Raw genomic sequence first — 21,813 nt, forward strand, 5'->3', positions numbered from 1 at the left:
ACTGCTCCTACCTGTTAAATTTAACTAGCGCACAGTTAAGTAAACATTACAATTTTGGAAGTTTACGAGTTACCATTTTAGAAATTTTGCTTGTTGGAGAACACGATGTTCGGAAATTCACCAGCTTCGTGCAAGCGCAGCAACTCTTTTGCTCTTACGAGTATAACCTTGTCTAGCTTTTGTAATTTTCTAGCCTAATATTACGCACTTGCCTATCCACACTATTAGGCTTGAACTCCATCACAATGCAAATGATATTTGAAGCAAGGTAACAATCTAATGAGCTGTCAATAAAACAAATATCATGCAGCTGTCATTGCTAGTTTGACATATATAGCAGTGCGAACTTGGTGTTTGTGTCGGCTCCCTGTACCGAAATTTTTGGGGAATGATCTAGCAAATCTAAATCCGCTGAAATTATTTGTATGTCATCAAGAGCTAAAGGCCTCTATAGCCATTAAAAAAACAATATTTCTTGCATCTTTTCCCAGGGTAGGGGATTTTGGGTATTCTCTTCCACAAATGTGGCCAAAATGCATACACATTTCTTTCCTTTTTAGAGCGCTTTTGAGCACTATCCAACACAACTTGAAATTGTTACCAATTGTAACAATTTCACGCTAATAGCCCACCATTTTAGAGAGCACCGAAACCATTTTAGAGAGCTGGAAAATTAAAATTTTCCAGTAACATAACCCTGGTTTCAGCAACATAAGATTATGAAAAAGTGCAAGCTTATTAACTGCCTGGCCCACTATTCTGTGTTACTCGTTAGTCAGCTTTCTATATTAAAATCAGCTGATTTTGACACACGAGATTCGACTTGAACTACACTGGGAGAATTTGAACAATATGATAATAACTCTGAATATTTCAACCGTTCAACCGTTCGGCGATTTTTCCAGGGAAAACCAAACTGCTAACTTGACGGCATTGAAGAGAAAATGACGGTTATTGGTACGAGAAATCTAAATATCGAACCGAGTCGTCTCGAGTGAAAGTTATGTGGTGAAAACGGAAATGAGTATGATATAGGACACGATGGCGGCGACAATATTCGATATTGGTCAGATATTAAGCCATGTAAAACCTTTTTAAAAAAATCCATGAATTATATGAAACGCCAAATGTATTTCTCTTTATTTTGGAGAAAATATTGGGTTGCCCAAAAAGTAATTGCGGATATTTTAAAAGAAAGTAAATGCATTTTTAATAGAACTTAGAATGAACTTTAATCAAATATACTTTTTTACACTTTTTTCTAAAGCAAGCTAAAAGTAACAGCTGATAACTGACAGAAGAAAGAATGCAATTACAGAGTCTCAAGCTGTGAAAAAATTTGTCAACGCCGACTATATGAAAAATCCGCATTTACTTTCTGGGCAACCCAATATATTCATAAATTATTTCAATACCTGTACTTAACTGTTTTACAAACATTTTCTTTAATTATTCACATTTGGGACAGTCTATTGCCTTTGACTTTTAGTTTTTGCAAATCCTAGTCCTGTGTTGTAATAATGCCTGCGATTTATTGCCTTTATCCATTTGAAGTCCGCAATCGTATGATCAACGAAAACCTTCATCACATCACCAGTGGAAGAGAGATTTTAATCTCTGCTAATGGTCAAAGGGATGTGAGGGAGGGTAGTGGGGAAAACGTACATTCTTGATTGAAAAGTAATTTGTTAATCATTCCTTTTGCGTTCCTGGTGGTTTTCATTTGCCATAAAAGGATAATTGTTCTCTGCGGAATTAAAACATTTAAAGGAATACCAGCGGACATACACATTTGTACAACCTACACACAAGACTAAGAGTTTTTGTTGAAGTTTGCTGCTGGAAGTACTTGGTGAGAGCCTAGTGGAAGACGAATTGCGATAACCCTACACCAGAGTAGGCACACAAATAAAGAGATGTGAAAATGTTGGCGATTTATGCAATTGAATTATAAATCTGCTCCAAAGGCTCGTTCACAGTTTGTAATGGATCTGGGTGTTCATGATATTCGGAGGTGTTACAAATGAAGTGACACAGCAAACACACACAATTCCGCTCTGCACATGTTCCACTCTGGAGGTGAAGAAAAAATGCAAGAAACAAAGAAGGCAATCGCAGTCCATGGCCATTAAAGGCAAGGCAAGGGTTTGAGGTTTGACTTCAAAGCCCTTCATCTTCAGCAGCGTAAAGTGAGTGCGCAAAAACACATGCGCATGTGCACCACCACTGCCGTCCGAAACGAGTATGCGCACCACCATCAGAGCGATCGTGCGCCAGATCAAATTAAACGATAACAATTTGTCTCCGAAGTGTTTCAATTTAAACATTCAGCAGCAGCAACGGCAGCACTCAGTGGACGAAGAAGGACGCTATGGCAAACGAGCAGACAGGCCAAAGAAAAGCTCGCCGCAAATGTGTGACACCATCATGCCGCTGATATTTGTTGGCCAGGCATGGTAGCGCGCTACTGCCTCCAGAATAGAAAGAAGGCATCGGCGACATGCTTTTGGAATTGCTGAGACCCTCGAATGCTTGACAGAACAGAACAAAAGCCAAGCGGCGGGAATGCCATGGCATGTCGCTGTCCGCACTTGAATTGAATCGCTCCTTGGGCGAGATTGGAGGGACGACATACAACAGCCAGTCCAACCAGCGTCCAGATCTACAAGCCGCAAGTTTCCACTAAGCTGTTGTAGGCCTTCCCAATGGCTTCTGAACTGTGGACTTGGACGGCAAACGCTGACGCTGACACTGACTGGCTGTTTGGTAAACCAAGTTGAGAAGTTGGTAATTCTCATAATAAAATCGCCCCCGTATAGAATTTCAATTAGTTGTAACATTACGTTTTGATGCTTTTATTTCATTTCGTTCGCTTCTTTGCGTTTTATTTATTCTTTTCAACAAAAACCTCAACTTGAAAGCTTACCTGATGGATGGTTAGTTGCTTGGATGGATGAGGGAAGGTTGGCCGTTGTTTGGTTTCGGATGGATAGATGGACAAGTCATGCGACTCTGAGGCCTAGTCATAAGACCCACAGACAAACAGACAGACCGAGAGAGACCACATTCATATATGTTTCATACATGTGCGTGCGTCCGCTTGTACCTTGTTGTGGAGTTTGAATTCAAACGGAAAAAGTTCATGTCACATGAGCACTTGTAATTTTTGAAATATTTAATGCGTTAAGTTGGTATTTATTGCTTTGAGTAATGTTGGAATGCTTGCAGGGCTTCGTCGTCGACTTTAATTTACAGAAGAAGCGATTAATCGCTTGGACGGACATTCCAACATAAATATCGAATCTCGTGTGTTTTATTTATGTCTTTTTAAATGTGGCACAGTGGGAATTACAAAAGGATTGACTCGGAATGTTACGTTGTTAAAGGAGGGTATATGTCGTTTTAAATTTGGCATGGGGGGGGGGGGGGGTGTGATGGTGCAAGCCAGGAGGACGAAAATTGACTTGTGGCAATATTAGATAAATAACTATATCGCCAAAAAATAAGTTCGGAAATAGCTGAATCGTCCTATTCAACATCCATCGAAATTACGAGGAACCACGTTTTAAAACGCTATATTTGCTTATTTTGCTTTATTTTTTGAATTAAAAATGGAATTTAGAAACCAAAATTTTAATGGGACAAAATTTTATATTTAAGTTACCATGGATGGCCTCCATGAGAAGTTCTCTGGGAGATCTCTCATGAGACCATACAATACATGGTACAGTAAGCGCCTTTGATGCTGGACGCCTGCGTTTTAATCCCTCCTCGTGCTGGCGATACTTGTAAGCATGACATAATTACCAGGTAGTGTACCGTAAACAGCTGAGTACAATTTTTTCTCGCGAAGTGCACTATCTGTCAAAGAGTTTTGGCAGAGTGTGTGTATTATAGTTAAGAACTTTAACACACACATATCCAACGAAAAATTGCACTAATCACTGATTTTGGCAGATAGTGCACTCAATATTTTGTTGTTGGGCTACTGCCACTACCTGTAAATGAATATATCTTGCTTGTAAGGGATTTACTTTAGTTAATCAGCCTTGTACATTTCTCTAGTAAGCGGTGTCGCTCCTCGGCAAACCATTCGGACTCCACAATAAAAAGGAAGTCCCTTATCATTGAGCTTAAACTTGTATCTGACAGCACTCATTGTTATGGGAGAAGTATCCCCGCCGTTCCTTAATGGGATGTTCAATGCAAATATGCGACTGCCTTCCTGGACATGATGTACATCGGAACATATCTTCCGATATAAGGACATGGTCCCATAAACGCAAATTGTTGTCTTATTTTTTATTAAACTTGGTACAGGAAACATTGAGTTATTTAAGACACCTCGACATCCTTGCCGAATGTGGTATTAACCATACTTAGATATGGGTAGCATATTGTCCTATCGCCGGTTTTACTATATTGTACAAAAAAATCCCAATTATTAACTTATTTCGCTAAAATTTAGTGTTTGACCTTCTTATATCCTTGCAGAATATGAATACAGAATACAGACGGAACTCCCGAGTTAAGAACTTGAGGCCATCCAAATTGTATTGAAAGTACGGTTTGGCTGAAATTGGGAACATAATGTTGTTTCGGACAGCTCGATGTTCGTCCGATTTGGACTTATATTGCAATAAAGTGGTTATTTGTTCACAGGAATTTGGTAGAAAGGATTTCCTCTGACTCTGAAAATTACCGGCGAATTTCATAGAAATCGGTTAGGATTAAGATATAGCTCCCAAAATAATTCTTACAATTTTCATTTCTGGACCTTTGCCTGCACCTTTATGCACCAATCTTCACACAACTTTGCACAACGCTTTTCTCGACGACTACCACAATATCTAAAGAGTTTGGTCAAAATCGGATTATCTACATCCGGCTCCTAATTCCACTAGTAGGATAGGTGTAGCGTATTTTATAGGCAGCACGCCTGACTTTTGCCTTTCCTTACATGTTTTTTTTTTTTTTTTAAAGCATTAATATGTTTTTAGTGGATATTTTGTCTGGCGTTTTTTGAAAACATTAAAAAATTGTTAAACTGTAGAAATTTTGGTAACATTGTATTCCTTTTAGGATTTAAAGATAAGATGTAATATACAAGTTTTTGAAGCATTTTTAACCTTTTGAGAATAAAATCAACATTTTACTGTCTAAAACCAGCAGAATATGTTTGCTGTTTTAGCAAAAAATTAGTGCTGTTCCATTTTCAACTGAATTTTTGCTGTTACAGCAAACTTTTCGCTGTTTTCACGAAGAAATTTCTCTGAGTGTAAAATTTTTTTCCCATTGGCTTATTGTTCGTTCTTAACCTTCTCAGGTCCAAAGATTTGTATATACCCCGTGGTATATACAAAATGTCATACATGTGAAAAAAAACTGAAGAAGACAGACATCAAAATACAACATCCCCTACAGCCACTTCCGTCATCCAGTAGGTTTTCTAGGAAGAAAAATTGGCCCAAGTCAACCAGCTTCTTTACTGAGACAGTTTCTGCATGAATTAAGTAAACGCACATGCGTAGCCAAATGGGAACACGTTCTTCAGGTACAAAATATTTTTAAATACCATTAAATTTATTATTTTTTGGATCGTAACGCAAGTTATGTTTACTTTGTTCAATAAAATACTTTTTTCAATAAAAATTTTGTAGAAAATTAGAATTCCAGCCCGGTGGGTTTTCGGCTTCGACGGAAATGGAAAAATATTTTTAAATCAATAGTAAAATCATGGTTGGAGGCCACCGTTGCGCAGAGGTTAGCATGTCCGCCTATGACGCTGAACGCGTCGACACCATCAGAAAAAATTTTCCGCGGTGGTTTTTCCCTCCTTATGCTGCCAACATTTATGAGGTACTATTCCATGTAAAACTTCTCTCCAAAGAGGTGTCGCACTGCGGCACGCCGTTCGGACTCTGCTATAAATAGGAGGCCCTTATCAACTTAAACTTTAAACTTGAATCGCACGGCACTCATTGATATGTGAGAAGTTTGCTCCTGTTCCTTAATGGAATGTTCATGGGCAAAATTTGCAATTTGCAAATCAAAAAAAAAAAAAAAAAACAAATTTAGCCACGGAGTTCAAAGCGTTTTTTGATTTGATGAAAATTCACTGACTCGAAGATCCCACACGGGTGGGTTTTGGGCTTGTGAGGGTTACCTCGAAAAAAATCTAATTCAGGTCAGTTCCGTGCTACTTACAAAATTCCTAATTGTTCTCCATACCACACCCCTAAGATGGTTGTTGTTGTTGTAGAAGTGTGTTGTACACTCAGGCGGCAGCCCTTGCCGATGATTGTTCTCCATACCATCTTCCCAACATGCTATCACTTGGCGCACCTATCCTGCATAAGGGCGCTCGTAGTCCTATGTGTTATGATACCGATTTCCTTCTTTCTTTCTATCGGTAATAGCCCCGTCTTCTTACGATTTGGATCTCCCCGTGGTATTTTCGTCGTCCTCTCGTAAACATCACACCGCCTTACGAATTCCCTGTCGTCCGGATCTCCGCAGTACCGTATTATGGTCAAGCAATCGGAAACAGATCTCAGTTCCTGGGACCTCAATGTAAACCCCCTCACCCTCTCTGTCCTCTATCGTTGATCCATTCGTGTAGCATGAACTTTTAATTGGCAATACAAGAGTTCTGTCAGTCAAAAACTTTACCGCTTCCTGCAGAGACCCGCGCTAGACCTCAAATGCCGTCTTAGGTATGGTATGTCCTGCTCGTATCCTTAATCCATTCTCCTGTCGCCTCACAATTAATCTTTATGTCTATGGTTCTAACATTTACAACAGTCTCCACTGCCCTGGTGGGCGTGTTTCTCATCTTCCTGCCCATGCCAAGACAACATCTTTTCTGAACCTGTTGTATTATCGTTACGTTGCATTTTGTGGCCGTCGCAGTCCACCAAATTACTGTACCTGTAGAGCTAGTGGACTATCCTTGGATAGTACAAAAATCTTTGAGCCTTCTTGGTATGCTCCTGAATGTGACACTTCCAATTCAGTTTCCCGCCCAAGATAACTCCTAAGTATTTGACCTTGACAGATATCGAAAACATTCTATTGGGGAAACGTGGCTCCTGGCCAATTGAATCACTTTCTCCTTTCTCCAAAACAGACAGATTTCTGTCTTCTCTGAGTTAGAATTTAGATCGCTAGCTGATTTGGACTCCTACCCCTAAACAGTTATATAACATCGTCTGCTTAGCATTCAAATTTCTCCTCAGTCATCATCCGTACTACGTTATTTTTTATGGTCACCCAAAGGAATGGCGCTAAAATGCCCCTTTAGTGAGACCTGTGCCACTTTTCTTCTTATCTTTAGGTCATTGAATCCTCAACTTATTTATTTACCGGTACTGGTCTAAGGATTGGATCACTGTGTCGGGCCTCACATTGTTAAAAGTCCCCTCATTATCAGTGCATACAGCCATTGCGTACGTATAGGCATCGAAGGATTCTTCTATTTTCAACATGGTTCCTTCCATCGGAACCATCAAATTTTCAATGTTATCCAAAATCACACAATACCCTCTCCCCTAAATCATAGCAACACTTCATTTTTAGTTCATCATCCCTTTGTGTTTACCTTTGCTAGCGTTTTTTTTCTCACTTCATTTTCCCCTCTTCAGTACATACATACATATGTGTTGATAATTTACAATGTGTGCGACTAAATTCAATTTATGTTCATATTTTATTATTTACAAGTGTCCAACAGATGGCATTCTGAGGCATGCACGTAAATACTCGCAGCCGGGGCAACTCTTTCCTGGCGCAGTGGAAAAACTCCCTGGTAAATGATCTGCGTAGCTATTTATAGACAAGTATTTTTATCTTAGACAAGGCTTCTACACATTTACGGTGCCATTGCCGCTCTTGAAAAGGAAATTCGATGTTTCCAATATAAAATAAACATTTTCCACGGAACCAGAAACAAAACATACGCTGTATGGCACAGTGGCAAAATAACAACAACAACTATCAGAATACCAAACAGAAGTCTATTCAATTGGAGGGACTTATTGTCAGTCAGAAACAGGCAGAGGCAAGCAGACAAAGTCAAATCACTTCCATTTTTATTATTTGAGAAATTCAATTTTAGTGTTTTTTAAGGATTCGCCCCGACGTTGGCAGGCTAGTAGAGTACGGTTCACATGAAATTCGATATCTTTCGATGTGATACCCTATACCTAAATGAAGCCTAAATTTCATTAACAACAAAAAAAGGCTACATGCATAGCATGGACTATGTATGGGTTTGAGTCTGACCATTATACGTGTGAGACACAGGAAATTATTTTAATTTATGCAAAAAGACCAAAACTAGGCATAAATTATGCAAAGCACTGTGGCATCATCCGCAGGGAGTACTTAATCGATAAGTACTTGGTAATTTGTGAAATAATCTAGCCCAACCCAATCCAACCCTACCGCCATGTAGCCCAAGCCATGTGCAGAAAGATGTACTCACTTGTACGGCATGGAGAGACCTCTTTGAAATGGGTAAAGTTCCTGGTGGTGAAGCATGTACCGATGGGATCCCAGCGTAAGTTCTTCGTTGGCGTTATTGTATGGAAAACATAACGAGGAGCACAAGCCTGTAATATAAAAGAAGAGAAAATAAAATTAAATCAAAATCACAATCGGACAATAGGCGAAAAAAAAATCGAATCGAGAAAAAACTTTTAGTTGTGCATAAATATTATTTTATTATGTAGATAGCCATCGAGGAGAACAAACTCAATAAAAGTCTGCAGCAATAAAACGTTTTGGAGTTTCTCTAAATGCCATGACCATAATCATAAGCTACCCAACCAAGGAAGAAAGAAAGGAGTTGAAATATTTGCTCACTTTTTATTTCGTTGTTGTTTTAGCTGCTGGAGCAACACAACAAATGACAAACAAAAGAGTCCAAGGTAGCCCAGAGTTTTATTTTGAGATCATCACATCATCATGCTCGTCATCGTCATCAAAAGATCGTCAAGAGATGTGGTAGACAGACGTTTGTGTTGGATTGCAGTTGAATCATATGCCTGCCCCACTATATTTGGCCTGTCTCCCCAACCATCTACTAACAGTGGACAAGATGTGGCTGGCCGTAGACCAACCACTGACTTGACTGGCAACCAACCTGCTTGTCTTCCAAATATGGTTTGCGAAGGCAAGGCATTGATCATTTCCCTCACTGTCTGTCGCATTCGATTCACTCACATTTTTGGTGGCTGGTAGCTGGTGGAACAAAAAAATCCTTTTGGCGAGTTGGATCATAAAACAATTACTTTTACAAATTTATACGAAATCTTTTATCTTAAATTGTTGCGTGGCGAGAGGAAAAAGTAGTGGCACAATAGTTGAGGCCATTGCTATTGCAGGCATGGTGGAATGCTCTAAACAGTTTGAATTTCAAATGTCAGTCGTAGTCGGCACCAGCCACCAACTTTACCTGACTCTGCTATTTGCTAGCCTATCGAAAATCTCTGCAAAACTTCTTGGTTGGCAAAGTAAATAACTTATTCGTATGCAGCCTATTCTTTAAGTTATGCTGAATTCTTCTCATTGGTATTTCCATCAAAATGTGTGCTTGGCGTTAGGGATTTCCTTATCAAAGGTATAGGAAATTTTAGGAAAATTTAAATTAAAAATTTGGAAATAGTAACCAAAACGTTTAAATAGACAATAAATGCCAAGCTAAATCTGTCCATTTTAAAATGGGTGCAACAGTGTTTCGTGTCAGTTTTTAATCCAGAAGACTAATGAGAACATAGGCAGATATATTATAGTAATTGGGGTCTGGTCATGAGTTTTCATAGAGGCTGATGAGAATTTGCATGTCAAACACAAAATCTATTTAAAATCGAATTATAAAATGGACATTCATGCCTTCAAGATGTCAATGGAGCGGCCAATATGTGTGACCAGTTATTGTGCTGACACTACAATGGTATATTGAACTAAAAATTTCGTGGTTCTATTTAGCTTTGAAAGTCAACATTAAGATTTAAGTTAACATGATCGACTGAACGAACAACAGAAGCCTAGACATTGAAAAAAACTTCAAGTCACATTGTCGCACACCATAAAAACTGACAAATAAGTATGAGCCTAATGAACCGTTCATCTTGTCGCCATCACTTCTGTCTATTCCAGGTAAGGTTCCTCAGTATTCAAACAAACATCGTTTAACCTATCTATGTAACTCTACAGCTGACATTCTTTTTGAAAGTTTGACATTTTTGCTTATTTCAGACCACCATAGGTCGTCATTTCGTTTGTAACACCTTGAAATACTCGTCTAAGACCCCATAAAGTATATATATTTTGATCGTCATGACACTTTAAGTCGATCTAGCCATGTCCGTTCGTCTGTCTGTCGAAAGCACGCTAACTTCCGAAGGAGTAAAGGTAAGCGCTTGTAATTGTGCACAAATATTTCTTATTTTTCTAGGTCGCTTGGGATTGTAAATGAACCATGTCAGTCCATGTTTTGATAAAGCTGCCATATAAACCGATCTCGGATCTTGACTTTTTGAGCCACTAGAGGGCGCAATTCTTATCCCATTTGGCTGAAATTTTGCACAACGTATTTTGTTTTGCAACAATTATGCCAAGTATGGTCTAAATCGGTTCATAACTTGAAATAACTCCCATATAAACTGATCTCCTGATTATATATCTTAAGCCTTTAGAGGGCAACGGATTTTGCAATGACCTTCAATATACGTGTCAAATATGGTCGGAATGGACATAAGACTGGTACAGCTCCCATATTAACCGACCTACTGATTTTACTTCTTGCGCCGCAAAAGGGCGCAATTCTTATCCGAATTGTCTGAAATTTTACACAATGAATTCTACTATGATCTCCAACATTCAATTCAATTATGGTCCAAGTCGAACCATAACTTGATATAGCTCCAATAGCATAGCAATTATTATCCATTATCCTTTGTTTGCCTCGAATTCGACAAATGCGATTCATGGTGGAGGGTATATAAGATTCGGCCCGGCCGAACTTACCACGCTTTTACAAGGGTTGCCTTTTTTATATTGGAATTGGACAACCCTTGTGTTGTAATCTGCCAACTGACAGCTCTATCGTAATGATTGACATTTTTGAGGTTATATGTACTCAGATCGTTTTGACATAAGAACGCTTTTTGTGTTGTTTACATTAACTTAAAAGATTCATTTCGCCCAAAAAATGGAATTAAATCGTGAACATTTTCGTGCGATTATTTTTTACAACTTTCGACGTGAATTAACTTAACAACAGTGCATCGATGAACTTACATCAATTTTTGGCGATGACCCTCCAACCGAGATCGTAGTTCACTCCAAGACGAATTTCGTCAAGATCGCCCAAAATCAGTTGATGTTCCAAAAACAATATCAGTTGGCTGTGCGCCAATTGATATTGTAAGATCGTAAGATGTGAGCTGTCGTGAGATTGAAACAACCCTAGGCATAATTGCATGAACATTTGACCGTCAACGTTCGCGTTTACAATTTGTCAATCGCTCAAAAAAGTCTCGTGTCGCTTGGACTGAATTTTTGAGCACTCAAAACATCGATTTGATTAGTCATCCGCTGTATAGTCCTGATATGGCACCGAATGACCTCTTTTTATTTCCGTACGTAAAAAATAAAATGGGAGGTCAGCGTTTTTTGGGCAACTCTTGCCCTATACACCTGACCTATATGCTATATGGTATTGTGGTCTGGTGGACGGCGCTTCAAAAGCCTACCTACTGTTAAATACTCATCCGGATCCGAAGGATGGCTTGTTGAAGCATAGCAGCCTCTGGACATCGTGGCTAGACAAATTGCTGAGACCACCGCTGTGAAGCTAAGGGAGCTTTCCCTTTGGTCTTGCAGCGCTTATGGACACTGTATTATCCTTGATACAATGCCCAATATCCCAGGCAGTGTGGATTACACTCTCTCTGAGCTGCTGTTTGATAAAAACTTCTGTTCCACTATTCCCGGTAGAACCCATTGGAACTCGATATCCCTGGTAATAGAAATTACATAGACTTCTATACGAATGGTTCCAAACTATACGACCAGGCTTTGGGGTCTACTCCGAAGAACTTGGACTGTGGAGAAGGCAACCTTGCAACCTTGGCAACCTTGTGTATCAAACGTAGATCTTTGCAATTAAGGAAGTGGTGAAATCGCTCCGATGAAATGTCATAACGACGATTGTCATAAATATCTTCTCAGACAGCCAGACAGCCATTAAATCTCTGGAAAACGTATTTCTAAATTCAAAAGCCGCCCTCGATCTCCAGATCTCTCAATAACAGTTCAATATTCACCTGTCGTGGGGTCGGACCACAGAGATATCCCAGGGAATTGTAAAGGGGACGAGCTTCCGAGACTAGGAACCACCTTACACTTTGTAGGGGAACTTATGCCTCTAACAAAATGTAAGCAAAGTTTTCAGGATCAGGCTCGAAGGGCAACAAATGATAGATGGTTACAAAGAGGGGCTGTGAGCATTTAAAAATGTGACCTAATATAAACTTGAAAAGGTCTTCCAATTTGCTGTCACTGGCTAGAACAGACGTATTAGTCATTGTGTCCGTCTTGACAGGTCACTGTCTGATCGGTAAACTTGCTGACAGACTGAATGTTGCCAGTAACGACTTTTGCCCAATCTATCAGGACGTCGAGGAAGAATAGACTATAGAACATCTGTTGTGTGTGTGTCCTGCACTGGCAGTCAAAAGGAGTTCCAATTTAGTTTCGCATTTTTTTTTTTGAGAACTTTAAAAGGCATCTTCCTTCTACTGTTCCTGTGGTATCGCAATGGACGAAAAGTCAGTCTGGTGGCATACTGCCACCTAAACCTAGTCTAGGTGGTCTAGGCTCCATGGTAGTGAGTCCGCTGGAACTTAGAACGTTTCTACTTCTTTTTGATTTATGCTTTCATAAAGTTATTATAATCTTTTGTCTTCTTGGAGACACTGAAGACGCAGAAAGCATAGGACCATGAAATGATTCTAAACTCCTTTAGATATCAAATCCGTTGCACATATATTTCAAATGTTTGGTTATTGCTCCAGTTACATACATATCGCCAACCTTTTAATTTAAGTCGTTGAGTCCTTCGAGCGAAACCCTAATGCATCAACTCATTTCAATGATTTATTCCAAAATATATTCAAACTGTTATAGAATACGATTTATGCCTATCTAGCATTCCCGTCCCATTCTCATTCCCTCTTCCCTCACGAGTTGTATCCAAAAACAGTATGGAATTTGTAATCTTTTAAATCCTTCAGTGATTTTCTGGCAATTCATTCAAGTTTTGTTTATTTTTTTCGTTGTTTGGTTTTTAGTGGAAATTCGTTTCCTTGTTGCCGGTGTCTTCATCGCTAAACCTTAGATGGTCATATTGGCCATTTTTGGTAAATAATCGGTGTACAACGTTGTCGGTTGTTGATATAAACACATATAAACAACAGCAACAACAAATCATATACAATATTAATACACTGCACGATTTTAAAAAATGTACAGATAAATATGATAAACCCGCTATATTTTTGTGAAGTCCTAAAATTAATAATTTACTGTCACCAATTAAATCTAGTAGAAATCAATATTTCTAGTAGGAAACTGGCGTGGAGAAAATATTAACCCAGCCCTAGATAGGCTGGTGTACATGGGTCATTGCGGTTTCCAGATGCTCACGAATTCAAATTAGAAGATCAATACGTATGACAGCCAGTGTTGCCATTATTGGGGATTTCTCCCCAAATGGGGTAGAAATTTCCGAAAATGGAGACGAAATTTTTGACTTAGGTACTTGGGATTCTGTGCTTAAATTAAGGATTATGTGGGGAGGAAAATTACGTTTTTTGTATTTTACCCAAACTATTTTTTTAGCAATTTTTGATAAACATAAATAGTTACAAAATACACCAAGTTATGCTTGCGGTATAATTATTTTAATTTATGGTAGAAATCACAGTACATAGTACATAGTTTATAGAACAAATAACGATTAATCGATTATTATTATCTCTTATCGCATGATATCGATACCCAGGACAACTTTGTTCTGCAATTCTATCCAAAACATCTGACTTGCATTGGATAGGACTAAAATAAAACACAGCAAGTTTTCCAATCAGAAATTATGTCCCAGTTTTTTAACAATATAGTGCAAAGCATGTGTTATCGACTGTTATTGCATGGTATCGATTACTATCTATCCAGTCTAACTTGGCATTCGACATCTCTCCAGTACATCCGATTTGCATGGAATGTTTTATGCTAAAAAACAAATCAAATATATTTTGTTGTTTGTTGATGATTTGGGGAAATCAACTTGTAATTGGGGATTTCGAAATTTGGGGACAAGGAAGGGAAAAATACTGGCAACACTGATGGCAGCTATGTAAAGAAAAGGAGCGATTGAGATCACACTTGGCATGGGATTCGGATATTATAACCAGGTATTCGGAGCAGACCTATTTTTTCCGGAGCAGGGGCGAAATTTTTTGAACCCGGAGCCTCGACTATATAAAAATACTAGTTTTTTGTTTTATGAATTTGTTATTTTTGCGAATAAAAACCAAAATTTTAAATTATTAAACATGAGATAACTTAAATAAAATAACTAAAATCGCTACCGAAAACATATTAGAGAACCGATTTGTACCAATTGTAAAAAGTTTAGTCTTAAAGTCAAAACAAATGAAAACGAACAAAGTGCGGTAGGGGCCAATCTTGTATACCATCCACCGTTGATCAAATTTGTCAAGTTCTTTTGATAGGCAGAAACTAAATGGGATCAAACAACAAACTCCATGGATTTTTATATTCACCACCATAGGAAAGAAGGTATATTCATTAGTCATTCCGTTTGCAACACATCGAAAAATGATCGTCGTTAAATTCTAAGATGATTTTAAGATGTCTGTGTAACTGTACATCTTTTGTTATCACGCAACAGCCTTCAAAATTTGCGATATTGGTCTAAAGTTTGGCGCAGATTCGTAGTTTGTCTTTGCACTGGTTATGTTCTTGAAAGAGCAAAAACGAATAATATTTAGATATAGCTGCTATATAGACGGATTTTCCGGTAAAGGATCTTGAGCCTACAAAAGCCGTATTTATTATCCGATTTCGTTGAGAATATAAACCGCGAGTTGTTCTAAGGCCCCTGGTATGTGACCGAAAATGGTTCATATCGGGTTATTATTAAATATTGCTGCCATATAGACCGACCTACCGATTTAATGGCGCGTTTATCATCCGATTTTATTGAAGTTTAGAAGAATGACATCCGCAACGAGTTTGGTCCAGATCGAACTATATTTACATATTGCTGGCATACAGACCGATCTGCCGATTAAGGGTCTTCAACCCATAAAAGACTCATTTGTTACCCGATTTCGCTGAAATTTGGAACAGTGAGTTACACCAAGCCTCTCGTTGTCCGACCTGAACATAGTCCAGATCGGACAATATTTAGATATAGCTGTCTTATGGATCGATCTACCAAACTAGGGGTTTAAGCCCATAAAAGCCCCATTTGTTACCCAATTTCGCTTAAATTTAAAATAGTGAGTTCCATAGTCCAGATCGAACTAAATTTGTATACAGTTGTCATTAAGACCGATCTACCGATTTAGGGTCCTAAGACAATAAAAAGCCGTATTTTCCTATTTCGCTGAAATTTAAAGCAGTGAGTTGGACTAGATATCTCGTTGTCCGAACCAAATTTGGTCCAGATCGGACCATACTCCGATATAAATATGGAACATAGAGTTGCGCTATCGGGATCACCCGATATCCGAACCGCGTATGGTCCAAATCCTTAAGATGTAAAGCCGGGTTATCTATTTATATAGGAGCAATAGACACAAATTCCGACCATACTTGGCATGGATGTTGGGGGTAATAGGAGAAATTGTTACCCAAACTTCGGTCAAATCAAATAATACTTGCGCCCCTAGACGCTTGAAGAGGTCGGATTATGCGTGAGTTGGAGGTCGTGGAAGAAATTATGCAAAATTTCATCCAAATCGGAGATGAATTACGATTAGGGGCTCAAGAAGTATAATCAGGAGATTGGTTTATATGAGGGCTATAAACGGTTAAGGACCGATTGAGACTATGCAAATGGAAAATTTTGCCCATGAACATTCCACTAAGCAACAGGGGCAAACTTCTCACATATCAATGAGTGCAGTCCGATTCAAGTTTAAGCTCAATGATAAGGGGCCTCATTTTTATAGCCGAGTCCGAACGACGTGCCGCAGTGCGACACCTCTTTGGATAGAAGTTTTACATGGCATAGTACCTCACAAATGTTGCCAGCATTAGGAGGGGAAAACCACCGCTAAAATTTTTTTTTTCTGATGGTCTCGCCTGGGTTGGAAAGCAGGCGTCCAGCGTCATAGGCGGACATGCTAACCTCTGCGCTACGGTGGCCTCCTCCTCCGATTGAGACTATACTTTACAAAAAAGTTGGAGGTCATAAAAGAAACCGGTTTGCAAAATTTCAGCCAAATCTGATAAGAATTGCGCCCTCTAGAGGCTCAAGAATACAATTCAGGACGCTTTATAAAGAGCCCAGTATAGACGGCGACGGAAAATTCATATAATCGGAGTTCAATTTAGCTTGATGTTGTAAACATAATGACAAAATTAATATGTCTCTTCATAGGCCACGGTGTGTATAAGAAGAAATTTTAAAAATAAATAGTCAATTTAAATGTAAAGTAACGGCCGGAGCAGAACGTGGAGTGGAGCGGAAAAATTTTTGCCGGAGCTAGAGTTGAGCGTCATGGGCGGACATGCTAACCTTTGCGCTACGGTGGCCTCCAACAAAACATCATGTGCAAAATTTCAACGTCATTTATTTCTATAAAAATGTCATTTATTTTAACAAAATGCATTTCCAGCTTCCGTTAAGATTTACAATTTTCCGTTATATTTTCAGGTGCTTACACTACAAGATCTTTCAAACATCAAACTTTTCCAGGTAAGTACACAAATACTGTTTTGATTAGCTCCTATGCAAATAACGCGCAGTGTACGCATGACTGTGCCCATCTATTGCATACATTGTTTTGCAGCGAGTATTATTGTCTGAATGGGATGTAGGTGCATGAGCATATCCATCTCTATGTTGGTATGGGCACATATTCGCATGATTATGTTTATCGCGAACATTTATATTTTATTTTGCTGAATACAATGCCAGCCAAGAAGCCAATGCTATCCTCCAACGAGAATTGCTGAGAAACGAACAAACGACCGACCATACAAACGGTTCTTATCGTTGGCGTGTAGATATTCCTGTCATCGTTGTCAGTTTAATGGAGAACACAAAAGCTACTCATACTTGTACGAATCATCGATTGTGCCACCATTGGCCTCAGACAATAAGCGCGATGGCATGGTCAGGCCACAGTCCATAGTGATGAAGATCACATTGTCCCTCCCGCCAGCGCTGCCGCCAATTCGAACGAAAGGGTATCAGTCGTGCCACAACAAATCGAGTAAATCGGTTCAGTGCACGTTGTGAAATGTGTTTATGCACCCTTTGCAGCATTCATTGCTACCACCGTCACTACGGCCGTCGCCGACAACAACATCATCACCATCATGATCCTCACAGCACCACAGGAAGAAGAAGAAGCCATTGATGACGGCACCACAATGAACAGTGGTGATTCAATTCGATCGTTTTGAAATGGCAATCGATGATGATGATTGTTTAATTCCCAGCCAATCTGATGAGGCTTTATTGAATTTGGCAATTGTACGCGATTTAGCTCCAACTTATGAATGTACCTACGAACATTTGCAGATGAGCTCATTGCTGTTGCGCCGAAGACACTCGACTCGTAAAACTGTCCTGTCACGTTGTCAACTGCATGCCGCCTTGTCTCTTTCTCTTGGAGCCTAGGTGGAGTCCGCCATCGTAGACCGTCGCCACCAAACCGTATTAGGTGCGAATGTATTGCACAATGTGCCAATGTGTTCATGTGGAGCTGTGTCAAGCAGCCGTTTTAGACAAAGTTGGCAAGAGGCCATGGCGATATATCGCAGACAGGAGTGCCATGTCAAAAGTCAACACGATCAAAAAATCAATGCTCTCTTGTTGCGTTATTTTTTCCTTTTCGTCTGATCTCTTAGACTGAGATCAAAGATTGTGCCCATTTTGTGCTAATTCACAACAATTGATTTGTTAATAGGCGGCTTTTCATAGATGCCGACAATGCAGAGTAGGCAAATAGCCACCATCCAAGATGATTACCACCTCATTCAATGCTAAGATTAATGGATAGATGAACAAGCAAGGGGAAATTGGTTGAAAGAACAAGTAAAACTGCGTATACGTTCTATATGGTATAGCTTTCCGGACGATTTCTTTCTTTTTCTGGACGATTTCTTTCCTTTTCTGGACGATTTCGTTCTTCATGAACTTATATAGACCTTACTTACTAAGCATGAGTCCCAACAGAAGATCTCATTTAAAACTCCAATTCAACTGTGCCTATGACGGACTCAAGAAGTCAAATCGGCCCAACAGGTTATTTATTGAAAGACCGCCAACTCTCGGTTAATCATGGAACACACAATTCATTCCACTGAGTGCTGCGTCCGTTTCCTAAATTTTTGGTAGGAAGTAAAATTGTTTACGAATTGTTCTTACATCGGATATGTCATCGCTAATGTCAAGCTCTACCTCCACCCTATGTAGAGGCTTAAATCAGACGAAAGAAATTGTATTTAGTGATTATTGATCTAATGATTCATTGATTTATTTAATCAATTCATGGCTGACCCTCGATTTCCCTGTCCGATTTTGATGAAATTTTATAATTTTATTACTTATATTGATATCGAAATTGTTTTAACAAAACATTTTTGGGAAAAAAAATATTTGTATTTTCTAAGCCACTATGTTTTTACAACAAAAACTAACATTTTATGACCATTTAGTGGATTTTATTAACTTTGTCATAAAATCGCACCTGCTGTCAAAAGTGGTAAGCTTATCGCTATAAACTTATTTTTTTAATGTAGAAACCACCAAATGCAACATTAAAACGGTTTCCAGAAATTTCACTCCTAAGAGTTTTGAGAACATTTATTTGGAAATAAAAAAGAATTGCCGACTTTCGAAAAGCCAATTTTCCCCAAAACATGACCTTATATGACGGGATGAATTTTTATAACAAGTATCATTGGTCTTCTTTACGCCAATCCAATTTCATTAGGATACCTCATTCCTAACTCGAGCTAGAATTTTTCTATGACAGCTCTATTATTGACTGTTTTTTCTACTCATTCGTCATTAGTGGGTTAATGGTCGTTTTCTATGAATTGATTCTGCTTCTAAATCCTAATGTGTCCCCGAAAAGTTGTCCACCAATGAAAAGCGAACAAAGTTCTCATATATTAGTCAGAGCTGTCCGTCTTTAAAATAAGGCCGAACGGCCGCTGGACAACATCTCTTTGTTGCAAAGTTTGACATGACCGGATAACCACTGCTGAAGAATTTTTTCTGATGTTCTCGTTATAAATCGAATTCATTTATAATTCTACGCCACGATGATCTTCACTTTCATTCTTCACTGCTTACAATCGATGAAAAATAATAATAGGTGGGTTCTAAGACGTCAAGATTTTGAGGTTTGGAACTAGTATTTTAGAAAGCCAGATGAGCTTGCATGGAAGAATCCGCATAGACTCGTATACAAAAGAACGCAATGCTTGTTCAAAACTTCTGCACTCAACCAAACTCGTTACTCAAAACAGCATAAATGTTTGCTAAAATAGAAATTTTTGTCTGCTAAAAATGGGAAAGCAGACAATAGTGCTGTTTCAGCAAACATAAGGCTTCTGTATTAGCAAACATTTCGCTCAGCTAAATCAGCAAACAAAACCTGCTGTTGTTTTATATACAAAGATCTGCTGAAAAAAATGTAATGCTATTTTTTAATGCTTGCTTTTACTTGTTTTTATTACTTTAGGCATTTCTTTAGAATTCTTTTTAGAAAATTTATTGGAAGAGATGATTCTAATTTGTGGAATATTACTGTAAAGAAGCTACCTGATCCATCCATTGGTATACATTTAGAAACATGGCTGAGCTAGCTCGCATTTTTTGTTATTGCCCTACTAAGGTGTAGATGACTGGCATGGCCTTTTGTATCTAAATTTAAAGAAAAAAGATTATGGAAAGCATACATTCAGTGGTAATTAAACATCCACTGAGGCACACTTTGGTATTTTAGTTTTCTTCTAACATCCCCTCCGTAACTAAGCACCAGTCATTTTCAACAAACAACAGACTTTTCAGCAGTAAGCCTGCTGCTCTGAAATTGCAAAACCACTGCTGTAACAGCAGAACTACTGCTGCAATAGCAGCAAAATTAACTACTAATATTCAGCAGAGAGTGTTTGCTATTTTCAGCAAACTTTTTTCTATGAGTGTGACATTTGGTTGTTTGCGATCAATTTCAGAATGTTCACTGAATTGAAACCCTCTATTTGTGGGAAATCCTAAGCATGACGGATTTTCACAATCCCTCGGTCATTATTTCTATTTCTAGATAATGAAGTGGTGGTGTTGACATCAGAACAAATGGTATGGGTATGTGTCATCATCATGACCTATCGTCTGACCCATTGATCACCCATTCATGGAATAGTCATAAAAGATAAACCCATAAAATCAAATACTAAAGTCACAAGTCAAGCAAACAATTGTTTGTGCCGTGGCTTCATCATAAAGCTATTGGAGGTCATGTTCATTAAACACAACAACAAGAAAAGCAATTCGCAAGACTTTAAATGTTCCAAGGCTCATCCATAAAAAAATCTTTGTAAACAATGGCACACAACACCAAAACACATGCATTACCTGGCCAAGAAGCAGGTCACTCCCCCACCCCCACCATACCAATGACCACGAGCCTTCTTCTTCTTCTTCACGAGATCCTTATCATTAATTGAGCTTTCATTAAAGCAAAACAACACAGAAACTAACCACCCAAACAAACAAAAGCACAAACATCAACGACAAGGAAAATTAACCACAGCATAGATTACATGCCATAAAGGCACTCGCCAAGAGTGGAAAGGCCAAATGCCAGCTGGTGGGAAGGAGCGCTGCTCAAATGATGGGCAAACAAAGCAAATCGCTAACAATTAAAAATCATTTAAAGCCAAGTAGAGTCAGGACACACCTTAAACTAGCGAGCGAAAGTCATCGTCCATTGCCCCTCAATTTCGTATTTACTGTGCTGATGACCTGGCCAGGATATGGTCGTCTCTTCACTTCTTCCTCCTCTTGTTGTAACAGCAATGGCAATGGCGATGATAGGACTGCAAATGACCCAATAAGATTTCATTTTCACTTCCATGCACTCACATCAAGCACTGAGAGTTATGGATACCACATTCCAAACACACCATACAGCCACAATTCCACCAGGCGTTACACATTCCTGGGCATGGATGGCCACGAAAGTGAATTCCTCGCCATCGCCGCTGCGTCGGCCGCAGCGGTGTTTAATGAAAAGTGAAAACAATGTTTATGGCCATGTGGTGGGGCGTTTTGGGACGTTGGTGGCTCCTCCAAACGCACGCCGACTTTATTTGGGTGGCCGATGTACGAGTATATGTCGTTCACACGTTCATTCATAATAGCCCCGTAAAGTCAAAGAGATGTCGGTGTCCCTATACCTCCCACCCGATATCAGTTCAGTACCTAGCTTACCAAATCACAAAAATGCTGTGCGAGCTCCATGCCATCCAACC

At 39.0% G+C, this 21,813-nt stretch overlaps 1 protein-coding gene across 8 annotated transcripts in view; it reads right to left on the bottom strand.

Moving 5' to 3' along the window:
• The window catches only part of LOC106095876 (integrin alpha-PS2), a 107,346-nt gene that overhangs the window by 18,982 nt on the left and 66,551 nt on the right, over positions 1–21,813 (bottom strand). For all 8 annotated transcript variants that reach the window (XM_013263304.2, XM_013263307.2, XM_013263302.2 and 5 more), the window contains one exon: positions 8,486–8,612. In XM_013263304.2, the coding sequence (XP_013118758.2) occupies positions 8,486–8,612 (127 nt within the window). The remainder of the gene's footprint in view (positions 1–8,485; positions 8,613–21,813) is intronic.

The sequence above is a fragment of the Stomoxys calcitrans genome, chromosome 4 (assembly GCF_963082655.1).
Source record: "Stomoxys calcitrans chromosome 4, idStoCalc2.1, whole genome shotgun sequence".
NCBI lineage: Eukaryota > Metazoa > Arthropoda > Insecta > Diptera > Muscidae > Stomoxys > Stomoxys calcitrans.